At 38.9% G+C, this 21,763-nt stretch overlaps 2 protein-coding genes across 5 annotated transcripts; one reads left to right on the forward strand and one right to left on the reverse strand.

Annotated features, from left to right (window-relative positions):
• Positions 1 to 3,515: 3,515 nt before the first annotated feature.
• Positions 3,516 to 10,933, reverse strand: MDH1B (malate dehydrogenase 1B). Of its 2 annotated transcripts, XM_041473317.1 has the most exons (9): positions 10,912 to 10,933; positions 10,403 to 10,515; positions 9,351 to 9,485; positions 9,059 to 9,201; positions 7,864 to 8,366; positions 6,781 to 6,922; positions 5,607 to 5,770; positions 4,351 to 4,490; positions 3,516 to 3,661 (listed from the first exon to the last, which is right to left on the reverse strand). In XM_041473317.1, exons 1-9 carry the CDS (start codon positions 10,931 to 10,933, stop codon positions 3,605 to 3,607), a joined length of 1,419 nt encoding a protein of 472 aa, XP_041329251.1. In that variant the 3' UTR covers positions 3,516 to 3,604. The 2 variants fall into 2 exon arrangements, with proteins under 2 accessions (XP_041329251.1, XP_041329250.1); XM_041473316.1 differs by lacking the exon at positions 10,912 to 10,933 and having other exon boundaries at positions 10,403 to 10,558.
• A 76-nt stretch (positions 10,934 to 11,009) lies between these two features.
• Positions 11,010 to 21,562, forward strand: FASTKD2 (FAST kinase domains 2). Of its 3 annotated transcripts, none has more exons than XM_041473313.1 (12): positions 11,010 to 11,086; positions 11,673 to 12,439; positions 12,845 to 12,948; positions 14,367 to 14,475; positions 15,760 to 15,883; positions 17,011 to 17,150; positions 17,422 to 17,594; positions 17,983 to 18,146; positions 18,645 to 18,863; positions 19,772 to 19,856; positions 20,890 to 21,004; positions 21,428 to 21,562. In XM_041473313.1, the coding sequence occupies exons 2-12, from the start codon at positions 11,780 to 11,782 to the stop codon at positions 21,545 to 21,547; spliced, it is 2,013 nt and encodes a 670-aa protein (XP_041329247.1). In that variant the 5' UTR covers positions 11,010 to 11,086; positions 11,673 to 11,779; the 3' UTR covers positions 21,548 to 21,562. The 3 variants fall into 3 exon arrangements, with proteins under 3 accessions (XP_041329247.1, XP_041329249.1, XP_041329248.1); XM_041473314.1 differs by lacking the exon at positions 11,010 to 11,086 and adding an exon at positions 11,093 to 11,361; XM_041473315.1 differs by lacking the exon at positions 15,760 to 15,883 and having other exon boundaries at positions 12,845 to 12,922.
• The last annotated feature ends 201 nt before the right edge of the window (positions 21,563 to 21,763 follow it).

Below are 21,763 nucleotides of genomic sequence, written 5' to 3' on the forward strand. Positions count from 1 at the left end.
TGCATTTTGAAGGATGCTACATAATTAAAGTACAGAGAAAGATGAGCCACATGAAATAAGGCAGAAACTTCCCAGCAGATCAATCGACTTGATCACAGAGACTTTTCTTTTGAAATCAGACAACATATGATCAACATCTTAAATATGCATAAAAGAACCTACAATTACTTTTGTTTCCTGTGAAGGGTGAAGACATTCTATATTTTATTCAAAGGCCAAAATTATTGTCCCCTCTTAAATACAGCAGCTGCGCTTACCTTCCTCTCCTTACTTACTTAAGGTCCAGAAGTCAGATGACAACTCCAGAGAAGTCCAGTAGTTTTACAGCACTTAAAAGTTGAACTCAAGACACAGTTCTAAAGGTTTTGCTTTTAAATTAAAGCTGCTCACAACAAATGCCTAGCAAAGGCCCAGATCAAAGTACCAGGTAATTGTCTAAGCAGTCAAAACAGAGAACACTAATTAATTAGTAATAAATATCCTGAATTATTAAAGATAAAACTTCTTTGATCTTTGTTTCAAAGCTTGTTGGGTTTTTTTGTTTTTTGTTTTTTTTTTTTTTTTTTTTTTTTTTTTTTTTTTTTTTTATGGTTGGAGTGCAATATTTCTAAATTGAGAGGCCTTTACTAAGTATCTCCCAGTTGCTGAGAAACTGTTGCTATAGAGACTGAAAATGAGGTAGAAGCTGACACTAATGCAGAAAGCACAGTGTGCTGTAACAAAGAGTTGGGGCAGCTATACAAAGAAGAAAAATAGTAAGCCCTAGTGGTAATGTCCTAGAACTAGAATTGTTCAGACCAACCACAAAGCTCTTCAGTACACCCAAATGCTAGGGTTTATGAGGAGTCTATATATAACATTTGTAAGACACATATAACTTAAAGCCCTTTTCATAAATTTTTCAACAGTTACCATAACACCCAGGTGGAAGGAGTCATCAATACCTGCATACATAACATGACTTAGAGACCTGTGAAAAAATGTGTCCCTGAAATTGGTTATTACTTATAGAAAACCCAAACTTACTGATGACTAAGTCAATTGCTGTTTTACAGCTGTAACCAGTTTTGAATATGTTACCATATTTTAGCTTTCCTTTTTTTTTTTTTTTTTCCTTTCTTTTTCTCCTAAACAAAAGCTAGGGAAAAAAGCTTTTGTGTTCACTTATGCTTCCATGAGGAAAGACCTGAATTTCCCTGCACACCACCAGACAAATCCAGTTAGAATAATTTAGGATACACAAGACATCCCAAGCAGCTTTTTCTTTCTGCTCCCTGTCTCTGACAAGAGAGGTTTTCAGCTAGTGACTCAGAAGTCAGATAAGTCTACTTATATTTTGCAGGAAGAGTTATTTTCTCTCTCATTAACAGCTGTGCAGTACCGGTGCTTGAACTGCAGCTTGTTTGAACTGTCTCCACTGGCAGAATAAAAGAATTCAAAGAGTCCTCTCATTAACAGCTGTGCAGTACTGGTGCTTGTTTGAACTGTCTCCACTGGCAGAATAAAAGAATTCAAAGAGTAAGATTGCTAAAGCCTATTCATATGGAAAAAACCCAAATGTAAATACACATTAGAAAACCTAACTTTTCTGTCTTGGAAAAGGAATTATAGAAAAACAGGTAGTTTGTAGAGACTACTGGTAGCATCCCTCCCTGCTATTTTCTCCTGAGACATCTGCCTCCAGATGCTCCTCAGAAACTCAGCCAATCTTCTGTGCATACTGGAAACTAATTCCCTGGAGACTACTTCTCATGAAATGAATGGTTCCTAACCCTTCTCTTCAAGACTTTTTGCAACACCTACCTCCACAATTTCCATGTGAACTCTTCCATGAAGATACTTACAATAATATCTCAGTTCCTTTAAATGTTGCTTATCCCATATACACTTTGCATAGAGCCCCAGATTCTTCCAGATCCCTTGTGATGCCCCGCCTTTCTGAGCTCCTCATTCTAAGACCAGGGAGACATCCCTCCCAGTCCTGTCCTAATCAGCCAGTAACTTCTCTTAGTTTCCTCATATAGGAAGTCTATCCCTATTCAGAGCTTTAACCTCCATTCGAACAGAAATAATGAATTTATTGCAACTATATGTAACTGATTCAAAGAACAGGAAGCTTTCTACTTTGTATAAAACATATCTGATAAAAAATTAGCAAGTACAGGAACATTTCATTAACACAATCTCCATCATTGAAGACACCAAAGATGCAAGTAAAAGTGGTTCCTCCACATTCTGTTTAAACAAAAATTTAATTATGTTTGACTTAAAACACATGAGTATTCTCTTGAAATTCATTAAATAAATAAGAAAAACATGAAAACAAAGATGAACTTGCCACTAAGGAAATGTATAAACATGTTTTTCTTTTAAAAATCAATTTTGCCTAAGTAGATACTTTATTACTGTGTTTTTCAGAGGTACTGTGTTTCAGTACCTCTGAAAAAAATATTTGGAATTACAAAACTTCTACTCTGTATGTGACAGAAAGTTCTGCTCAATATTTCCATATGAATATTTTAGGCATTAAACTGTTTTTGCAATAGTTTCTTCGTCTGAAGAAGTAAGTGGTTGGATGCAAATGAAATCGCCAATTCAATAAAATCAGAAGGAATTTTACTTCAGCCTACAGGTTAAAAATGTTGCATTCACTGGTTTTGAAATATTTTTTCACCTAGAGATTTCTCATGTTCTTTTTAAATCAGGAAAATACTGCAAAAGCTACAGTAGCTCTTTCTAGTTAGCTCTTTTGGGCAATGGAAACCTTATTTAATATGGGAATTTCCAGCATTTTCTCCTCCAGACAACTCTAGCTAAAGTGATCCAGTAGGCAAGGTTTCCATTTCTGTGATAAAAAAAAAGCAAAACATGAGCTATTTTTGCTAGCCTCCTAAAATACTTCCACATGCAAGGAGATAAAGCAGGGCACTTTGGGAATACTTGAACACCTAATACTGATGTCACAAGAGAAGGCCACAACTGAGCACATCGCTGCTAGCAGTGGGAAGGCCTCGCTTAGCATTTAACACTGACACGAGAGGAACGGGACAGCTCTACAGAACAGCAGTGCCATACAAGTAGAGAGCAGACAGGGAAGGACACTCTTATCTAATTGGGAATTCCCTGTCTGGGTTGAACAAGGTCATGGTTAGCCAAATAATTAAATTCTGCATTCATCAAGAATATCTTACTGTGTCTTTAGTCCTTTCCCAAAAAACAAGCATGGATAACAAAAGGCTTTGTGCTCAGTAGAAGGTCTGGGTATCTAACTCAAAATATCCCCATTCTTCAGCCCATCCTTAATGGCAAAGAACAGCTCATAGTAAAGAACAGGCTGATATAAAAGTACTGGAAAGAATCTGAAGGAAGGGAGAAAGAAAACAAATTAGGGAAAAGGTCTGTAGGAATGAAAACTATAAAGAAATGGTGAGAACACTGGAAAAGTGCAAGAATTTCATTACTTGAAAATCGAGAAGAAGTGAAAAAACAAAACTAACATATGCTTTAGAGTTCATCTGTTCTTATTTTGGTGAATGAGGACAGAGAACTTGAAAAAATAATGGGAAAAGCAGCAAAGAAACACTTGGGAGAAGATGTGGAGATTTTATTCTGCTTCATATGGATGCATTTCGTTTATTTCCTTTAGTGCAACGAGCTTTTCCTAAATGGAAGAAAAAGCATATTTTAATACCACCCATTCTTTTTATCTACTCTAATTTTTAGCACAAACTTAAATATGTTAAACAAAATAATTCTTACACATTACTAGTATGACTGAAGATCACAGAACCTGATTAAAGCTGGAATGTAGAGTTTGGGACCAGTCTTTTAAAATATTTCAATAGTACAAATAAATCCTTTTTGTCTCATTAGTGACAAGAAGTTCATTATGAAAATAGTGCTCAATTATTTTTTATTTTCTGAAAAAATCCCTAATTCTAGTAAGGTCTGGCCTTCATTCATGCAAAGTCACAGCCATAAAAATGCAAAAGATATGTTTTCTAGCATAGAAATACTCTGAATACTGCATAAGCAAAATCAACATAGAATGTAGAAACATTAAATGAAAGACAATATTTCTGTTTTGCACAAAGCCTGCAGAACTTTGGAGTGCAAATTCTACATGTGTATAGGTAAACTTATTTTATCATCTCCTTTTGGGCAGAACAGTTGTCTGTTCATTTCAATACACAAATACTACCTTACACTTAGAAGTACCCGGTCTTTACCATGCATGAGTGCATGTGTGCAGTTTGTACATCTAACACTGAAAGGTCTGTGCTCAAAGTTGTATCACGACGTGCCCATAGGTGGCAGAACGGGCATACACGAGACTCAAGTAACCCTTACCTGAACCAGCTCGTGGGATAAGCGTCCTAGAGCTTTTTGGGTCGTTTCATTAATTTCTAATTCTGTCATGACTTCCCAGTTACCATTCTGGAGCCTCACTGGCATAGAGAAGATAATTCCTTCAGGAATGCAAAACTGACCTGAAGAAGAGGGGGAAAAAAGGACAAAACCACGTTATTTCTGATTACATCCTCACCAGTGTCAACATTAAGTCCTACAGACTTGCAAAAGTCTACAACTGTAAGATCTCATTATAAATGGACACTGCCTTTTTCAATGTACAGTTCCAAAAAGAATGTCCCTTTGACTGTAACTTTGTACTTTAGTTAGATGTGCATGAATCATAGCATCAGATGGGTTTGGGCTGCAAGGGACCTTTAAAGCTCTAGTTCAACCATCCTGCCATGGGCAGGGAATATCTTCAAATCTATCTGAGCCACATCCAACTTGACCTTGAATGTTTCCAGGACTGAGGTGTCTCCCACCCCTCTGGGCAGCCTGTTCCAGTGTCTTACCACATACATTGTAAAAAACTTAATTATATCTGATCTAAATTGACCTTCTTTCACTTTGAATCCACTCCCCCCTGTCCTATTGCAACAGGTCCTGCTAAAACATTTGTCCCCATCTTCCTTATAAGAACTTTTAAGCACTGGAAGGTGCTACAAGGTCTCTCCAGAGCCTTTTCTTCTCCAGGATGAACAACCTCAACTCTTCCTGCCTATTTTCATAAGAGAGGCGTTCATCCCTGTGATCATTTCGTGTGGCCCTCCTCTGGACCATCTCCAGCAGGTGTCTTTCCTGTGTTGTAATAACACAATTGTGTATTGACTGTACATCTTAAAAAAAGGGGAAAATTATTGATTTCATAAAGGTTAAATGGCTGCTGTGAAATATTCCACCTATTGGTTTACATGATCACACAAGAAGAACACATTTCATAGCCTGGGCTCTAAGAACTATAAAGAGTTGTTGCACAAAACACGTACATCAGAAAAGCATTTAAACTAAAAGACTAAGAGATCAGATGAAAAAAGACAATATTCACCTAAGAGATGCCTGTAAAAAGTGAGCATTATCACAAGCTCTGTTAGATTTGGAAGTTCTTATGATGAAACAAACTCAGCCTCACATGATTTGTTTTACAAGATTTTATTAAACGAAAAATATTGATTAAAAATAACATTATAGATGGGGAAAGCTATTATATGCAGGGCAAAGCTATAAGAGAACATGTGAAGCAAAACTAACTTTACCTTCACTAAGTATTCCCACAGAAATGATCTCCCCAGAAGGAGAGCCATGGTACCAGTACCGCAGTACCGTGGCTATTGCATGAGCAGGTAACATTCCTATGCAACGGGACACCCGGGAACTCAGCGTACTCCGTGCACACAGGACTTCTGAATGGAGCCATTCGCTACCAACAAAATATGCAGAAAAAAGGCATTAAAAACTAAGATGACTGCAGGAAGAGTAGTTTCCTAGAGAAAAAGAGAACTAAACCTGAGGAAAGAAAATAGTCAAAACTTACTCAAACATCACTGTTGAAAGCAAGGCATTTTTACAGACAGAGAAAAAAAAAGGTCTAAAAAAAGTAGCTTAAAAAGTAACAAGTCCTATGAAAGTTAGATCATTTACTCAAGTCACAACCTATATTATTATTGCAATTTACATTTTATATGTAATTTCATATGTAATTTATATATTACTGTCTTCAGTAAGAACCCAGCCATGAACCAGTCTGCCTGTGTGAGGCTCAGTACAAGCCTAGAACATAGAAATGTCTGCTCTCCAGTAAATGCTAAGTCTAGACCAGGGTGGGAGCTCCAGATAGGCAGGCCTGGGTGTATGCAACATCTGCTGCCCTCTCACTGCACCCACCCTTTCTCTGCTACTATTCTTTCCACAGGAAGCTACCTAGCTGCTAGGTATCCTTTTCACATATATTACCAAATCATCTGCTTTGGGAAACTGACAACATTAGCATGCTCAGGCCTATTCCTTGTAATTCCGGTTCAGAAATCTGTTTAATAATATTTCAAAGTTCCTTCACTAGACATCTAAATCACTACCTGGACTTCCATCACTTCTTATAAACTGCTCATGATATAAGAGAAACCCATTTAAAATGTAGGAAAAATATAGTTATAAACAGAGTTGGCAGGAGAGTGCAACAGCACAGCACTAGGATCTACCCAACTTCTTTTGCAGATGTAGTACCTCAACTTGTGTTTTCCTTTATGTACAGTGCCAATCAGTAAAGACAAATCTTGAAAACAAAAACATTTCTTGATGTTTTATTAGACAATCCAGATAAGCATGGATTAAAATGATTTTTAATTTTATAAACTATAACTATATAAACTATTTTATTAACTTCTATAAAGTGATTTAATTTTACTTGAAAGAAATAAATCTGTACTGTACCTATCATAAATCATATTCAACAAAGGACGTTGAAAATTAGGAGGGCCCCAAATAGCACAGTCATATCCATAAAGTTTTGCATGTGACAAATCAATGCAGTTAGACCCAGTAATATTGCCCCAAACAATCACATCTTTAACTCCTGTAACAAAGGAAAGTGAAAAGACAAATACTTTTAGAAAAATGGGCTTCATAAATCCTTTTCAAAATTAATTATTTAAATCTGTACCCTGCCTTGCTAGCAGAAATTATTTGACCTGAAAAATGCAATCAATTTCTCCCTAACATGTGAAACCTCATCAGAAGCTGAAAAGGAAGCCTTAATTTATATCATGTTACCGTAAATAATAGACAAAATCTAGTAAATATTCAACTCTTAAAACAGTAACAAATCATATTGCAAACATATAGCTATGTTCCTTTTAAAATCCTCTAAAAACAAATATATAAACAGTAAAAACAATCATTAAAAAAACCTATCTGCTTTGGTGCAAAAGGATTTTCTCAAATAACCTGCTGATAGACTATTCTTTCTATTAACTCGCTTTTCTATTTTATTAGGCTCCAAAATATCTAGACTTGTCATCAATGACCAGTTCTAGCTATGCAACACTTACAGAATCCCCATGCTGAGCAGATTGACAGAGCGCCCCTTTGCTATGCAGTGCAGAACTGTACAAATATAACGAAGCTATAACAAATGACCTGAAAGTGAATGTTAATTAACCTCAAAATAATACTACAACACAGTTCTACTTTACTCTCATTATCTGCACAGCAGTATGTTGTCTTGTTTATTCACAGCTCCAAAACAACAATGCACTACAGAGTGCAAATGCAATCTTGAAGTCCTAGTTCCCAATGTGCAAAACAATTGTCTTCCTTAGCATATTTCCAGTATGAAATACACCAGAGTGGCAGGGCTGCATCTCAGAGCAAGCAAAGACTCTGGCATTCTGTACAGCCAAGAAATTTAGTGGGTGCACCACTGTGCATTTCTGCATGCACATCAACTGTGTTCTAGAATTAAATACACACTCTCGAAGGTGTGCTGAAATCCCCAAATGCTACATAAACATTCACCTTCTGTGTTCATATTCAGCTTCCTGGCCAGCATGGCTTTAGCTGCACTTTCCCAGGATGTTGAAATGGCAATGATATTTTCAGGCCTAATGGATGGGCCATATGTCCTTAACATTGTTGCCTTAAGGTTTGCAAAGGTTTTTCCTGATGAAATGACTTTGACCTCACTCTTGGCATTCTTCTCAATCAAGGGAGCATACACCTGGCAGATCTCACTCACTTCTCTGATGTAGCTCTCAATGGATTTGACTTCAAGGTTTAAGAGGACATCATCAAGAACAATGATAATATCAGCATCAGTAAAAGCCTCATCTATTTTTGTGTGCTCTGAAATACTGCGGAGAAGTGGGAATGCCATGTCTTCAGCTTCCATTACAATACTGCGAAGAATTTCCTTAAACTTCTCATTGTCAAGCAAATGGATACTGATTTCTGTGGTCATCCCAAACACTTCTCCATTTGCCAACAGTGGGATCAGATGATAACAGATTGGAACTGATGCACTGGTAAGAAAGGATGTAGAAAAGTTACATTTAACAATGAACCACTGCTTGTTTGGAAGTATTACATAAACTAAAAGGTATTTATTTTGTACTTGATTGCATTTAAAGAAACCATTAGCTTGTATCCTTTACTGCTCTTTTGTCATTTTAACAGTTTAAGAATTAAAATAGTTGGGTCCTCCTTTCATTTCCAAAGCCTTTCATTTGAAGGCTCCTCCATCCTGTGCATTTCAGTCAATGCCACCACTTAAAATTTATGTCTTTATAGAACCGCAATTTTTTAAGGTGTTCTATTAGGACTACTAGAAACACAGGAATTTCTATAAGAAAAGACCTACTCTTTACCTACTCTAATATTTCCAACAACATTTAATGCAAGATAGTTGCACTATAAAATTTCTAGCTTATTTTGTAAATACTTGCTTTTCCCTAAACTGATCTGAGGTCTAAATGATGCCTGTTCATACCCTTCATTTGAACTGCTGTAAAATGTAACAAAACGATAAATTATTTCTAAGTTATATGCTAATTACTAAGTTAAATACTAATAGTGAGGGTGCAGAACCAAGTCAAATAATGAAATTACACAGATTTGTGATTAACTTCAGACGGTTACACCTGTTATGTGTGATAGGAAAAAGTGCATTCTTCTGAACAGAGTAAAAGTTCACAGATACTCTCTTCACTCTCACCTGGTAATCCAGATCTGCATAGGATGGATAAGACTTTTAATCTCTTCATCCTCTTTTACAATTTCAAGATGTGCCTGCAGGTTCTCCTCAGCAATGTCCAACATTTCCTCACTCAGCATCATTGAAGTGATGCCGTAATATTGCTAAGAACAAAAAGGATAATCTCTAAGCAAATGGCAGTCCAAACCCACCAAGGTAACATTTACAATTGCTTTGCTTTACATTTGAAGGAGGAAAAAGGAACAACTATGTCATAAAACATGGGCTTACAGTATTAAAGGCAGCTTATTACCTGAGCATATTCCAGAAAATCATTAAGTCCTCCCAGAAGCTGACCCTTCCCTCCACGGTCCAACAGTTCTCTCCAAATGATAGGAGACTGGCTGTGTTGCCATCCATTTGTTTCACAAATGTCATGAAGCCACTGCTGATGACATCCCCCCCAGATGTTTTAATATATTATATTTGATAACATTTAAACATTACAACTACAAGCATTCTTACTATTTCTTCTCAATACATAATTACAAAGTGCTTCAGAATTCAATTACCAGCGGGTACAAAATGCGGAAATAACAAAAACCAAGGTATGGTGATACACTGGGATAGCTCACCTCAAGGTCTTGATTTCACTTAGTTGTCTTAGTGGTACAGAAGACAGCAATGTTGTGAAGCAGCGAGTAATCTGAGGATTCTTACTCAGCCACAGAAGGTAAGTAAGGTGAAGAGGTTAATTGCTTTTCATTTAACTGTTCAAGTTATTTGGTGGAGGTGTAAAGCAAAATACACAAGGTAATAAATACTACAGTACTATCTCATGGAGTAAGACTGCAGTTTTTTTCAGAGCCTTATAGGCAGCATGTCTACAGCATAAGGCATATCCACACTGTAAACAAATATGTGATATTTAACTTCATACTTCCACTGTAATTCAAAGCCCTTGAATGCCACAAAGGCTCTTGACAAGTAAGAACTCTGAAGTTAGAGGTAACCACAGTGAGCAAAATATTTACAGGCTGAACAGCCATTTATACTTTAAAAAATACCTCAGAAAACCAAGCAAAGAAGCAAAAACAACTTGAAGTTTTTATTGACATAATACAGCTTGAGGCTGGTCCACACTTTGTGCTCATCTTCTGCGGTAAAACTCAGAGATGTCAGTTGCTCAAAACATTGTAACCTTTCCTCCGGCTGGCTCTCACAGCCAGAGCTGCTTCTGCAGCAGCTCTATCTACACAGCAAACCACTAATAGAAAAGAAGAAGAAACATACTGCAGATAAGCACATTTCTTCGTTTGTAGAGCACTGGAGCACCTACCAGCGACTTGACTTACAATCTCTTACCTCCCACTTGTCAGGGTGCTGAGTGATCTTGTGAACCCTGAAGTTGGGCAAGTTAGTCTGGAGATAGTCAGCCAGGAGTTCAGCTTTGGCATAGTAAGGGCAGTTTGCCTTACCTGTGAACATAGCAACAGCAGCACAACTGGATGATTTTGTCATTCACTGATAAGGGCTTAAAAGACCAAACATTGTTTAATGTGAGCCAGCTAAGGAACAGTAATTCTGCAGGTGAAAAAGACTCCCGAGCCAGCGCCCAAGGGGCCGAGGAGGCCACTCCTGAGGGACAGCAGCAGAGATGCTGACGCCTTACTGACGGGATGTGGGGGAACGCTGACCCCGGACCGCCTGAGGCTGCGCGCCGCGCGGACACGGCTCCCGGAGAGCCGCAAAGACGGGCACGGGGGCGAGCCCGCAGACAGGGGCCACTGCTGCAAGCACGGCGAGCTGCCCCGGTACAAGGTGCCGGTGCCGGTGCCGGTGCCGCCCCGCCCGGCTCCCGGGTCCCCCCTCACCCGCCACCACGAACTTGGCCATGCGCGCGCCGCCCTCCAACGGCCGCTTTGGCGTTGCTCAGCAACGCGCCGCGCGCCGCGGCAGTTTGTCCCTCGGCCCGCGCCGTCCGTCTCGCGCGGCCCGCCGGGAGGTCGCGGCGCGCCGGGCCCGGTGTCACGGCGGGGCGCGTGCGACGTAACAGCGGCCGCGGGAGCCCCGGCCCGGCCCGGCCCGGCCCGGCCGGCGCCATCCCTGCCGTTCCTCCCGCGTGCTCCGAGCCCTGCGGAGCCGCCGAAAGATCTCTGTCCCCGTGTACTGTCCCGCCCTGCTGGGCAGAGCTCCCAGGGCCAGCGGGAAGTGATCCCGAAGCCCAGCGGCTTCTCCCCGGCACCGGGAGAGCGAGCGCCCGCGGGTGTGCCGGGAGGGCGGCTATCCCGTGGGATGGCAGGCAGGCTGGGACAGGCTGGCGGGTAGGATCCCGTTACCCGCTGCTGAAGGGACCCTCCAGAGTCCTGTCGGGAGACGCGTGTGCCTGGGGAAACGTCCCTTAGGAAAAGACTCTGCTTCCCGGCAGAGCAGCAAGGAGGAAGCAAGGGCTGTCCTTGTGCTGAGATGTTTGCCTGAAATGTAGGAGACCAAATAAAAGCCTCTCTGCCAACCATTTTCCGGGAATCTTTTACCAGATCTTCTCCCTTCCTGTAAAAGTGTGCAGATTTGGCAGTTGTATCTGGGGGAATTGAAAGTCTGGTGACTAATCCATAATTTTCAATTGTTTTTACAGATGAGCGATCTTGGCAGTTTCTCCAGAACTGTTTCCACTGGTAGAATGTCATCGGATCCCTTACTTTGAATTGACGTTTCAAATCTATTCATGAGGCGTTAGCAGAAATGAATAATAAAATAAGTTATTTGTTAAATACTGTCAGATGTGTGCATAGGTACAGTTCTGTGCTTGCTCCCAAATCTTCAGCCATAACAAGAAAACACGTTTCATGGATTGGCAGATACAGGGATCCCTTAGGAAATGTGAACTTCAGGAAATTACTTTTAAATATTTTGCCTTCTTTGCATGGATCGTCTCTTCGATTTGCATCTCAAAAGACAGATGTTTATAGCACAGGTGCAGAGGCTTTGGTGAGTGAGAAGGCTTCCCAGAGCTCCTTGGAAGTTGAAAAGTTGGATGATTCTGGGAGCTCCAAAGCGAAGCACGTGGTGGATCACAGCGACCCGTTCTTCAGCAGCCTCGGGAAATGCTCCTGTCCTTGCGATGCGCTGGACCTGGCTGCGGAGGCGGCTGTTTCCATTAAGCACTACACAAACTGCTTGACCACGGCCTGGAGGCTCTTCAAGAGGCTGTCGGAGGAGCAGCAGCGCTACGAGAAGCAGCTGATCTTTGAGCACCCGGCTTTCGTGAAGCTGTGCCAGCAGCTGCTGCGCGAGGCGCGCAGGATGACGCGCGGGGACCTGGTGTTCAGCCTGCACGCCCTGGTGAGCCTCGGCGTGCCGCAGAACACGCTCCTGGTCCAGACCTTGCTCAGAGTGTGCCAAGTAAGTGAAAATCCTTCTCCTAAATTTGGGCTGAATGACCACTGGGTAATTCTGGGAAGCTGTGCAGCATCAGAGAGAGTTGGATTGCATCCTTGGTTTAGTCTGATGTTCCATGGAAACAGTTCCTATAATTCATTTGTGTGTTCTTCTAATTTCCTTAACTTTTGAAACCACTGCCTGATTTCAGATTTAAAAGAGAGGAGAAATCTCAAAAATCATTACCTCTTCCAAGTCAACTAAGTTTGACTGATGTGAGACCTTGTGGGTTCTGCAGAAATAAAGCTTGTAAATTGACTTTTCAGGGGGAAAAAGAAAACGGCAGTTACAGATTAAAAGTGGTCAGTTTTTCTTTTCTGAAACTTTTACTGATTTGAAGTAATCTGACATTGTCAAAACTTTTAACAGGAGAAGCTCAATCAACTTGATAACCGATGTATCTCAGTTTTGGCAACTACTTTAGCAGGGATGGATAAAGACAAGAATGTGAGCGCTCTTCAAGCTGGATTACAGTGAGAAAAATATCTTTCACGTGTCCTTGATATTTAAATGTTGTTTAAATTCTTGTCTGTTAGAAATCATCAAGGGTATGTCTGCACATGAAATACATTCTGTGGTTTTAGGATTTAAATGATCACATGAGAAAAGAGCTGTGTTAGACAGCGAATTTTGGCTTTACAGTTTCAAGGAGGAGGCCTTCCAGTGGTAAAGGGTACTAGACTAGTCTGCAGGGGATTGTGTTCTGACTGCAGCTGCTCCAGTGTAGTTTTTTTTTGTGATGTTGATCAAGTCCCTTCACATATCTATCCCTTTTTCATCTGTATACAGACAGGAGGTAATGAGACTATCTTAGGGACCTGTCTGATTTTTCATGATGAAAAGCATTGTTTAACAGCCTGGGAATATTTTCTTGCAGTTTCAGTGAGTGAAAATTCAGAAGAAGACTAGTTGTGTCCAGCAAGCCCTCTGTGTAGTGAATTATCAGAATTACTTCTTTGGCTTTTTTTCTGGGCCCGTGCAATTTATGTGTGTAACCAGTCTGCTCACTCTGATGAGACTGATTTTACTGAGGCTGTCACAAAACTTGCCATGGGTTAGTACTTTTGACCCTGTATCACGTTCTGCTTTGAGAAAGTTGATGTGATACCCAAAAAACAGGTTCTCCTGGAAGGGCAGGTACACAGCTCTTAAAAGTTGGTGGAAAGCAGGAGTCCCATCAGCACTTTTCTGTCCTGATGTCTGGAGCTCTGGCCCATTTGCAGGGATGAGTTTCAGACCGTGGACTGCCTTAAAAAGTGACACTTAATATTTTTGTAGGTATGTTTACCTGTGCAGATATATTTAAGGGTGGTTCAGACCTAACAATTACAATGCCAGCAACTGAGCCAGAAGAGGAGGTGCTAGGAGTGCACCTTCATGTTGTGCGGACGATCTCCCTGTTATCTCCTGTTCAGCCCACAGCACTCTTTGGTTTTATTCCTCACTTGCATCCAGTTGTTGTCTGTTTCCATTCCTGACATCCAGTTTCCTGTCTGTTTCAGAACTTGCCTGCACATCAATGATTTAAAGATAAAAATATGCAATTTTCTTTTTCTGCAGAAGGATGTTAATTGCTTGAGGCTTAACAGCACTCATATTTGCATTGTCACTTGTGCAGGCTGGTCAGGTGCCCTGCTGTTAAATGTATCAGCAACAACAATTCATCTATCAGGATTAACACTAAGAAGGCATTTATAATTGTTTCCATGTGTAAAATATCTGTGCTGCAGCTATGTCATGTAGACTTATGTCAGCATTTCAAAAAAAGGAAGATGGGAGAGGAGCAAGGAATTACAGCTTTCACTTGGGGGCTACATCAGTGAAGAAGAATGGGGGTACTTACCTGTTTCTGCTGAAATGAGGAGAGCTCTTGTGTGTGTTTCTCCATCAGGTTACTAGTGGAGCAGCGCATTTCAAGTATCAGAGACATCTTTATTCTGCAAAACCTGATGAAATGCCTGGGAAAAGATGCTCCAGTTTTTCTGAAAAAGAAATTAGAGGTAAAGTTAGTTGGAGGCTCATTTTTACTCCCACAAAGCCTGTGCTCTTGCTTTGTTTATAAATTGTGTATGGTTCTTTGCAGACACTGAAAGAGAAAATGTAATAGAAAGGTAACTGTATTTGCTGTATGCAACAGAGTCCAGCTATATCTGCAGGAAGAACTTATATTTGGAGGCTGGTAACAAAACAAATTGAGGCTGTAAAACAGCAATGCCCTCACCTCTTTGGGTTGGCCACATGGTGTTTCATAGAAGTGCTTATAGGCTGTTCCCTTGTTCCCTTGCCCAGCCTGTGGCTGACCATGAGGTGACAGAAAACTGGTCTGTGATGGGGCTGTGACCAGTAACTGTAGCAGGCAGGAGGACTGGTGGGAGTGAGATGGCAGAGCTCCCCAAGCTCATGGTCTTGCTTTTCTGTGTATGTGATAGGCTCCCTGGGAAATACAATGGCTGGGAGCAGGCTGCAGGTTTTATGGCAGGGTGTACTGGGTTTTGTCCCCTGGTAGGACTGTAGGACTCTGACATCAGAGGTTTTAATAGCATTCATGAAACACCATAAAACTGAGAGGAAAATAGTATTTGCACTTGTTAACTAAAGGGAGCACTTAATTTTCTGAGCCCTAAGGGTGCTATTTTTTTACAGGGGAATTTCTTACAGATGCATTTTGTATTTAACCTCTGATATGTGTACAGTAAAAATATTGTATTTTAACATTCAATATAATTTGTAGTTTCATTTTTACTGTGATTTATATCAAGGTAATGATGGCTTTGATAAACGAAATTTCCTTTCTGGCATCAGAGCTGACTCTGCCTCAGTCCACATTCATAGCTGGGTGTTTGTATAAAATACAGGCCACTCACACACTGTTGAATCACTTTGGAGGCTTACAGTTTTCATGCACATGCAAAACCATAATTGGACTACTATGAACTTTTAAGTTAATTGTATCTGTTTTATTTCTGCTTCTTTCTTAAGAAGATGTGTATTCACCATATTGGAAATGACCTTTACTGAGGCTTTTTTCTTTTAAAATAACCATATAAATGCAAATTCCTGGAAACTTGTGTAATGACACATTTCTAGAGCACTTGACCTGCTATAATTGTGTATTAAGAAATTGACAGTAGTTATTATAAGCTTTTACTGGTTTTTTGCTTCTTTTTCTTTCATATAAATCTGAAATAAGGACTTTGGGAAAGTTGTGGTGATAATGTCTTCACCAGAAAGAAAGATAATATACCTGAAGAATGAAGGATTTAATAAACTCTGGTTCACTTTAGATGGCAGTTGTGAGAGAAATAGATGGTTTGACTTTTCTGACTGCGCTGCGTATGTTTTTGACTCTTGCTGCAATGAATTATTGTTCCCTTCCAATCCTGAATCCCTGCAGTAAAAAGATCCAGGGTAAGAAAAAAATATGTTAATTAAATTTCCCTTCCTTATACCAAATTCTTCCTAATTATTGTCTCATCTCCCTTTTCTGATTTCCTTTAAAACTCAGGAAACATCTTTGTTTTACAGGATATTATAGTTATGTGGAGCCATTTGACAAGCAGCAGGACAGAAAATTACTGATCAATAATAAAAGCAAATAGCTCTTGTCATCTCTGCTCTTCTTAACATTTATCTGAATTACATATTTTTCTTTAAATTTTTCTGTACACAGGATTTAAGAAAAAGAATTTAATTTTAGCAAGGAAAAGGGATTTCAAATAAAATTTTATAACAAATCTGAATTGGAAATTGGCAGGTTACAGGATGGATTGGTGACTTAGTGTGATTAGATGGTAAACTAAAGGGAAAATGGTGTTTGCTTGATTACTGGATTTAATTATTGAGTACTGCTTAATAACCTCATGCTGTAGCCCATTAAAATATTAAATGAAAGGTAATGCTTTCACCTCTCTCTATACCTTGCCAATACATTGCTTAAGTATATGTGGTCAGTATGTGTTGATTCATGCTTAAAATACATAAGAATTTGTCTCAAAAAGCATGAAGGTAGCAAAATAGCATTCTTAATAGAAATGATCCAGAAGCGTTGAGGCTGGTTGTACAGTCTTTATTTGCCCTGGTCTTTCATATATGTTAGGACACAATGTTTAATTGCACATCCTGCCTTCTGCCATAGGACTTTCACCACACTCAGCACACAGGCCAGGTGGCATACACAGAGGGAGCAGTGACTTTCTTCAGCATTTTTTTGGTGCATGCTGAAAATCAAAAATCCCGGAACAGAAGACATCCTGGGAACACAATCTTCTTACTTATTTTGTTAATTTGTCCCCTTTTGCTGATTAATGTATTGTAGCTTGATTCTGGTTCAGTTTGGTTTCTTCTGTCTCTCGGTATCTTAATGCATTTTAGCTCAGTTGAGCTTTGCCCAGCTAGTCACAGTCTTCCACAGTTTCTTATCATATTTTTCCCCTCCCCCATCACTTAACCAACCTGTTCCTACAATGTCTCAATGTCTCCAACCCACAGCTCCTGTTGCTTTTTATCATTTGTCCTTCTTTGATCTTCTGTTACAGAAAATGTCCATGATGTTCCATTTCGGCAGTTAATTCTCATTCTGGAAGCTTGTCACACTCTCCAGTACCGTAATGTGAAACTGTTTTCAGCATTAGCAGACTATGTTAATTCTACTGCCTACCTTTGGGACAAAAGACAGGTAAATTGTTTGAGACCAAATAATTTATAGTGGCACTAATAGAGTATTTGATGCTTCCATCTTACCTTCATGTTTGTGCTTGATCTTTGGAGAACAAATGTTTATGAATATCAGTTTGATGAAGCTGTTACATTTTTTAAATGCTATTCTATTTATTGATAAATAAAAGTTTTGAAAAATTTGCTTTCATTAAAAATGTCTTCTATGAAATCAACAGGTAGGATCAACTTCATTGGTTTTTTTTGACTTATAAAACTATCTTTTCTTTTAGATTATCCTTTTTCTCTCTGCCTGTGAGACACTTGGCTTTCAGCCTACTGAATTGCTGGATATTTTTGCTGAGAAGGTGACAGAAGACCCTGATTTCCTTAACTTGAAAAACCTTTTGATCGTTCTTCAAGTGTATTCACGACTCAACCATGTTCCCAGAGTCCAAAAGCATCTGTAGGTTTTCATTTAAAGTCCCTGATAATATGTTACATAGTCATTACAGAGTAATGTATGGCAACTAGTGTTTAATTTTATTTGTGAAAGAGCTCATAATCCTGTTTCATTCCTCTGTAAGGTAAATTGCTGTGTCTTTTAATATTTTTTTTAAATATTATTTTTTTTTCTCTAACTGAAAGACTAAACAGGCTCCAGACTGACCAGGCTACTAAATCTGTTGATAAGTAGCTGTATTCTCAAAGTAAGAATCAAACACTAATGTTAGATAACACAAAATACAATTATACAAGATAATAAAGATTTCTAAGTTATATTTTTGTTAGAAATTTGTACTTCATGTAGCCTTATTGTGTGCTTAGATACTTTTCTTCTCCTTTTGGAAAAGGTTTTTTGAGACTCTTCATAGCTGCTTGAATAACTGCCTGCCTCAGATTTCCAACAGAGAGCTGCTGAAGGCAGTGTATTCACTTGGCATCTTAGGATATCTTCCCCATCGTGCACTTGATGAGCTGCTGCAAAAGGACAGCAAGGATGAACTTATACTGCCAGGTCAGACCTCACTTCGACATGTTCTTCTTTTAAACAGGATGTCTGTCTGCCTGTGTATGTAATTTGTTGTAATTGTGTTAGCAGATTAGAAATTAAAGAACACAAGCATGATTAATATTAAATTTGAAGTCCCCAAGACAAAGCTAATGTAGCGATGGTGATCTGGGTCTATACTCGGGAATCAGGCTTATTGTCTTGGGCCCCATGGTGGCAACAGGTTAACAGTAGGTGTGCACTTAAACATAGGCAGTCTTAACCATGGCAAACTAATTTTATTACCTGGAGTCAGGAGTAAAAGTGGGATTTGGAATGTCCTGAGTTACAATGAGGTCCTTGGAATGGTTTGTAGAAGAATTTAGTTTCCATATTACAATTTTGTACAGCTAGTAGAGTAGTCAAGTGGATTTTGCTATGATAGAACAGACTATAAATGATAATGAAATGAAAAATTCTGTGGGATAATATATTGCATGTAATATTTTTTGTATCCTTTTTCAGATGATCTTAAGGAACAAAACACAGTGATGCTTCGCTGTGTGAAAACGTGTATGGAACTTGACAGCCCTTCTTTCACAAAGCCTGCCTTTGTGCTGACTGAGAATTTGTCCTCATTAGTATCTCTTAATCTCAGAAAGGCTCAGGAGGCACTGATAGAACTTCTGGGAGATGAGAACATGTTTCGGCAAAATGTTCGGCTGCCATACAGATACCATATTGGTATGAAGTGATATTACTGTCATATTATTGTTAATGTGGATTTATAAGACGATAAATGATAAGATGGAAATAAATTTGAATAGGGTGCAAGTGATTAAAAGTTTAACACTTTGAAGATACAGTAATGTAACAAATTATGTCATTGGTGAATCTACTTTTAATGATGCTTCTATTAAAGTTTTTAAGTCAATTTACTAAAACTTTTATGATTTCTCTTGTTTTCAAAGCTGCTTTGAACTTTTTTTCAGGCATCAGCAAGCATATATTAATTGTACATAAATCCGATGTGGCCAGCTTTGACAGAATTGGCATGTTAGTACCAAGTCATGTTAGAAACAGCCAAACATCAGCTGCCTTTTTTCCTCTTCTCTTTTGTTCTCTTGTTTCTTCTCTGGAGTTCTGGCTAAGATTTAAGCTCTATTTTTATGAAATGGGATATGGCTTCTTTTGCTTTCTTTTATGCCTTGATATTGCCTTTTTTTTTTTTTTTTTTTGCCAGCCACCCAGCTTACCAGTTTTTCTGTACTAGTAATAATTGTATTCCTAAATATTTCTAATGAGGAATTGGATTGTGGGAAAATCTGAGTAGGCATGACAGACTGCGATCAAGAGTAGTTTCTTTAAATGATGATTTCACTCCGTAAGCTTAAATCTGCAGTTTCCAGAAACAAATTTATTTTTTCTTGAGATGGATAAGCTATAGCTTTATATTCATTGCAGGGAGGGAAAGCTATCAGTAATAATTCAATTATTAGAGAACAGCAATTAGAAACAGACCAGTGATGGTGTCTATTAACTTTTTCAAATGAGCTGTTCATTTGAGAACAATTTGAATAATTAATGTGTTCAAATGACAACATTAATTTTAACCTCTTGCAGAGTTAAATGTTTTGTTGTTTTGTTTTCAGATTTTGAAATCAGAATGGATTCAGACAGAAAGAAGGTGCTCCCCATAGCCGCAACAGATGATCATCCTGACTCACGTGTTCACAGGTAGTTTTTTTACTGCATACTTTTTCTAGCATGCTAGTTTTATTTGCATATATCCTATCCAGTTACTTCTTTGGTTCACTGATTTGCAGAAGCAAAGTAGGTGACTCAGTTGTTATTTGTGCTCACTGGAATATCCAAAAGTTGCCATACCAGTGCAGAGCAACAATTCATCCAGCTCGATACCTTCTTCTAACAGAGCCTAGCACTTAACATTTCAGAGAAAGAGGCAAGAAACATCACAGTGATCTGATACTCTTGTAAGGAATGAAGGTAGCAGGTTTTTTAAAAGTATTTGTCCAATTAAACATTCAGTTATTCTCTCAAGTCTCAAAAATTTGCATCTCAGTGATACGTTATGTCGGTTAATTCAGCTACTGAAATATAATTTGAATAAAAAGGATCATGATATCCACATTTTAGGTGATTAATTTAATCTTGTGTAGAAGACTGACCTCTCAGTAACTGAAGCAGGACATATATCATTTAAGTAATGCTTAAGCAGAATTGGGTAATGCTTAACATTTGTGTGCTGGATCACTGCACAGCAATGTATTTTGTACAGTTTGCTTTTTGATAAAAGGAGAGCTAATGAATTGTGTAACAGAAACTCAGTGTTCCAAGGCATTCAGCTTTCCTCACCCTTCCAAATAGATTATTATGGCAGGAAGTAACTGATTATGAATATCATTAGCAAAGGATCAAAGTAAATGCAGAACCTGTCAAATTAATAGAGAATGTTGAATGATGTATTTTCTTCTCATTGTGGGAGAAGTGGAGATCTAAGTACCTAATTCTGCTGTAGGTATTTGGGTAGATGCTGGTGCTTGTATGAAGCTCATGGAAGAAAAGAGTCTAAATTACTTAAACCTGAAGAAAGAAGAGGATTATGAAGTTTGTGCAGTCCTAATACTTTTGCCTACCAGAATGACACATGTATATTCTGCAGTGCTAACAGACATCATTGAATCATTGTCTTATAAATTATTATTTTGCATTTGTACAGTGAAGTCTTCCCTACTTTGCTTGGTTGCAGGTTGGCTTTTCTGTTTGCTCCTGTGTCTGCTTTCTGTCTGGGCACAACACACCCCCAGGGGAAGCTGGCAATGAAGAAGCGGCATCTAACTAAACTGGGCTATCATGTGATTCTGGTGAGAAGAGCCCTGCTACTGTCTCTGTTTCTGTTAGCAGCACAGTGATGAGTATGTTTGGTAGATCAGGCCTTGTTCTACAAAGCATGAAGGCTCCCCAGGAATGGTGGGCTTTCTCCAGAGTGGTAATTGTGTATAATTTCTAGTTAGAGGGTAGTGGTGCTGTCACTAGGGAGAATAGAGAGAGGAACTCTAAATGACAAGCTACTACTTACCATTATCAGTAAATTATTAGTTTGAACCTGAGCCACCTATGTGTCTTTGGCTTATTTCCCTGATTTTTATAGACAATATGATTCAAGTGAACTTGTTTTCAGACTACAACAATTTCCTGCAGCCTTCTCACTGCTGAGCGCTTGGTTTGCAGGACAGGGTAATTTGGACAATAGAAATAATGTACCCTGTCCTTTTACTTTCTTACAGATCCAGAACAAGAAGTTTCAGGAAATGAAAAATGAAGATGCAGTTGAGTTTTTGAAAAGAAAAATTTATTCAGAAGATGCTTTCTCTTTTCCTGAAGCAACTGTGCAGGATAATAATTAAAATAAACTAATAGTTTTGTGTCTCCTGATTTCTCTTTTTCTTGTGTAATTTCTGTAAGGATTTTAACAGAAGAGATAAATAATTTTGTATACAACTACCTGCTCCACCATGTTACTGAATAAGAAATGTTTGTGAAATGAACACTGCCTGCTGATAATAGGGGCTCTCTTTTGTGAGGGTGGGAGCTGATTTTCTTTAATGGAAGGGAAATAATTG

This window comes from Pyrgilauda ruficollis, unplaced genomic scaffold, assembly GCF_017590135.1.
Source record: "Pyrgilauda ruficollis isolate IOZ18807 unplaced genomic scaffold, ASM1759013v1 scaffold3, whole genome shotgun sequence".
Classification (NCBI taxonomy): domain Eukaryota; kingdom Metazoa; phylum Chordata; class Aves; order Passeriformes; family Passeridae; genus Pyrgilauda; species Pyrgilauda ruficollis.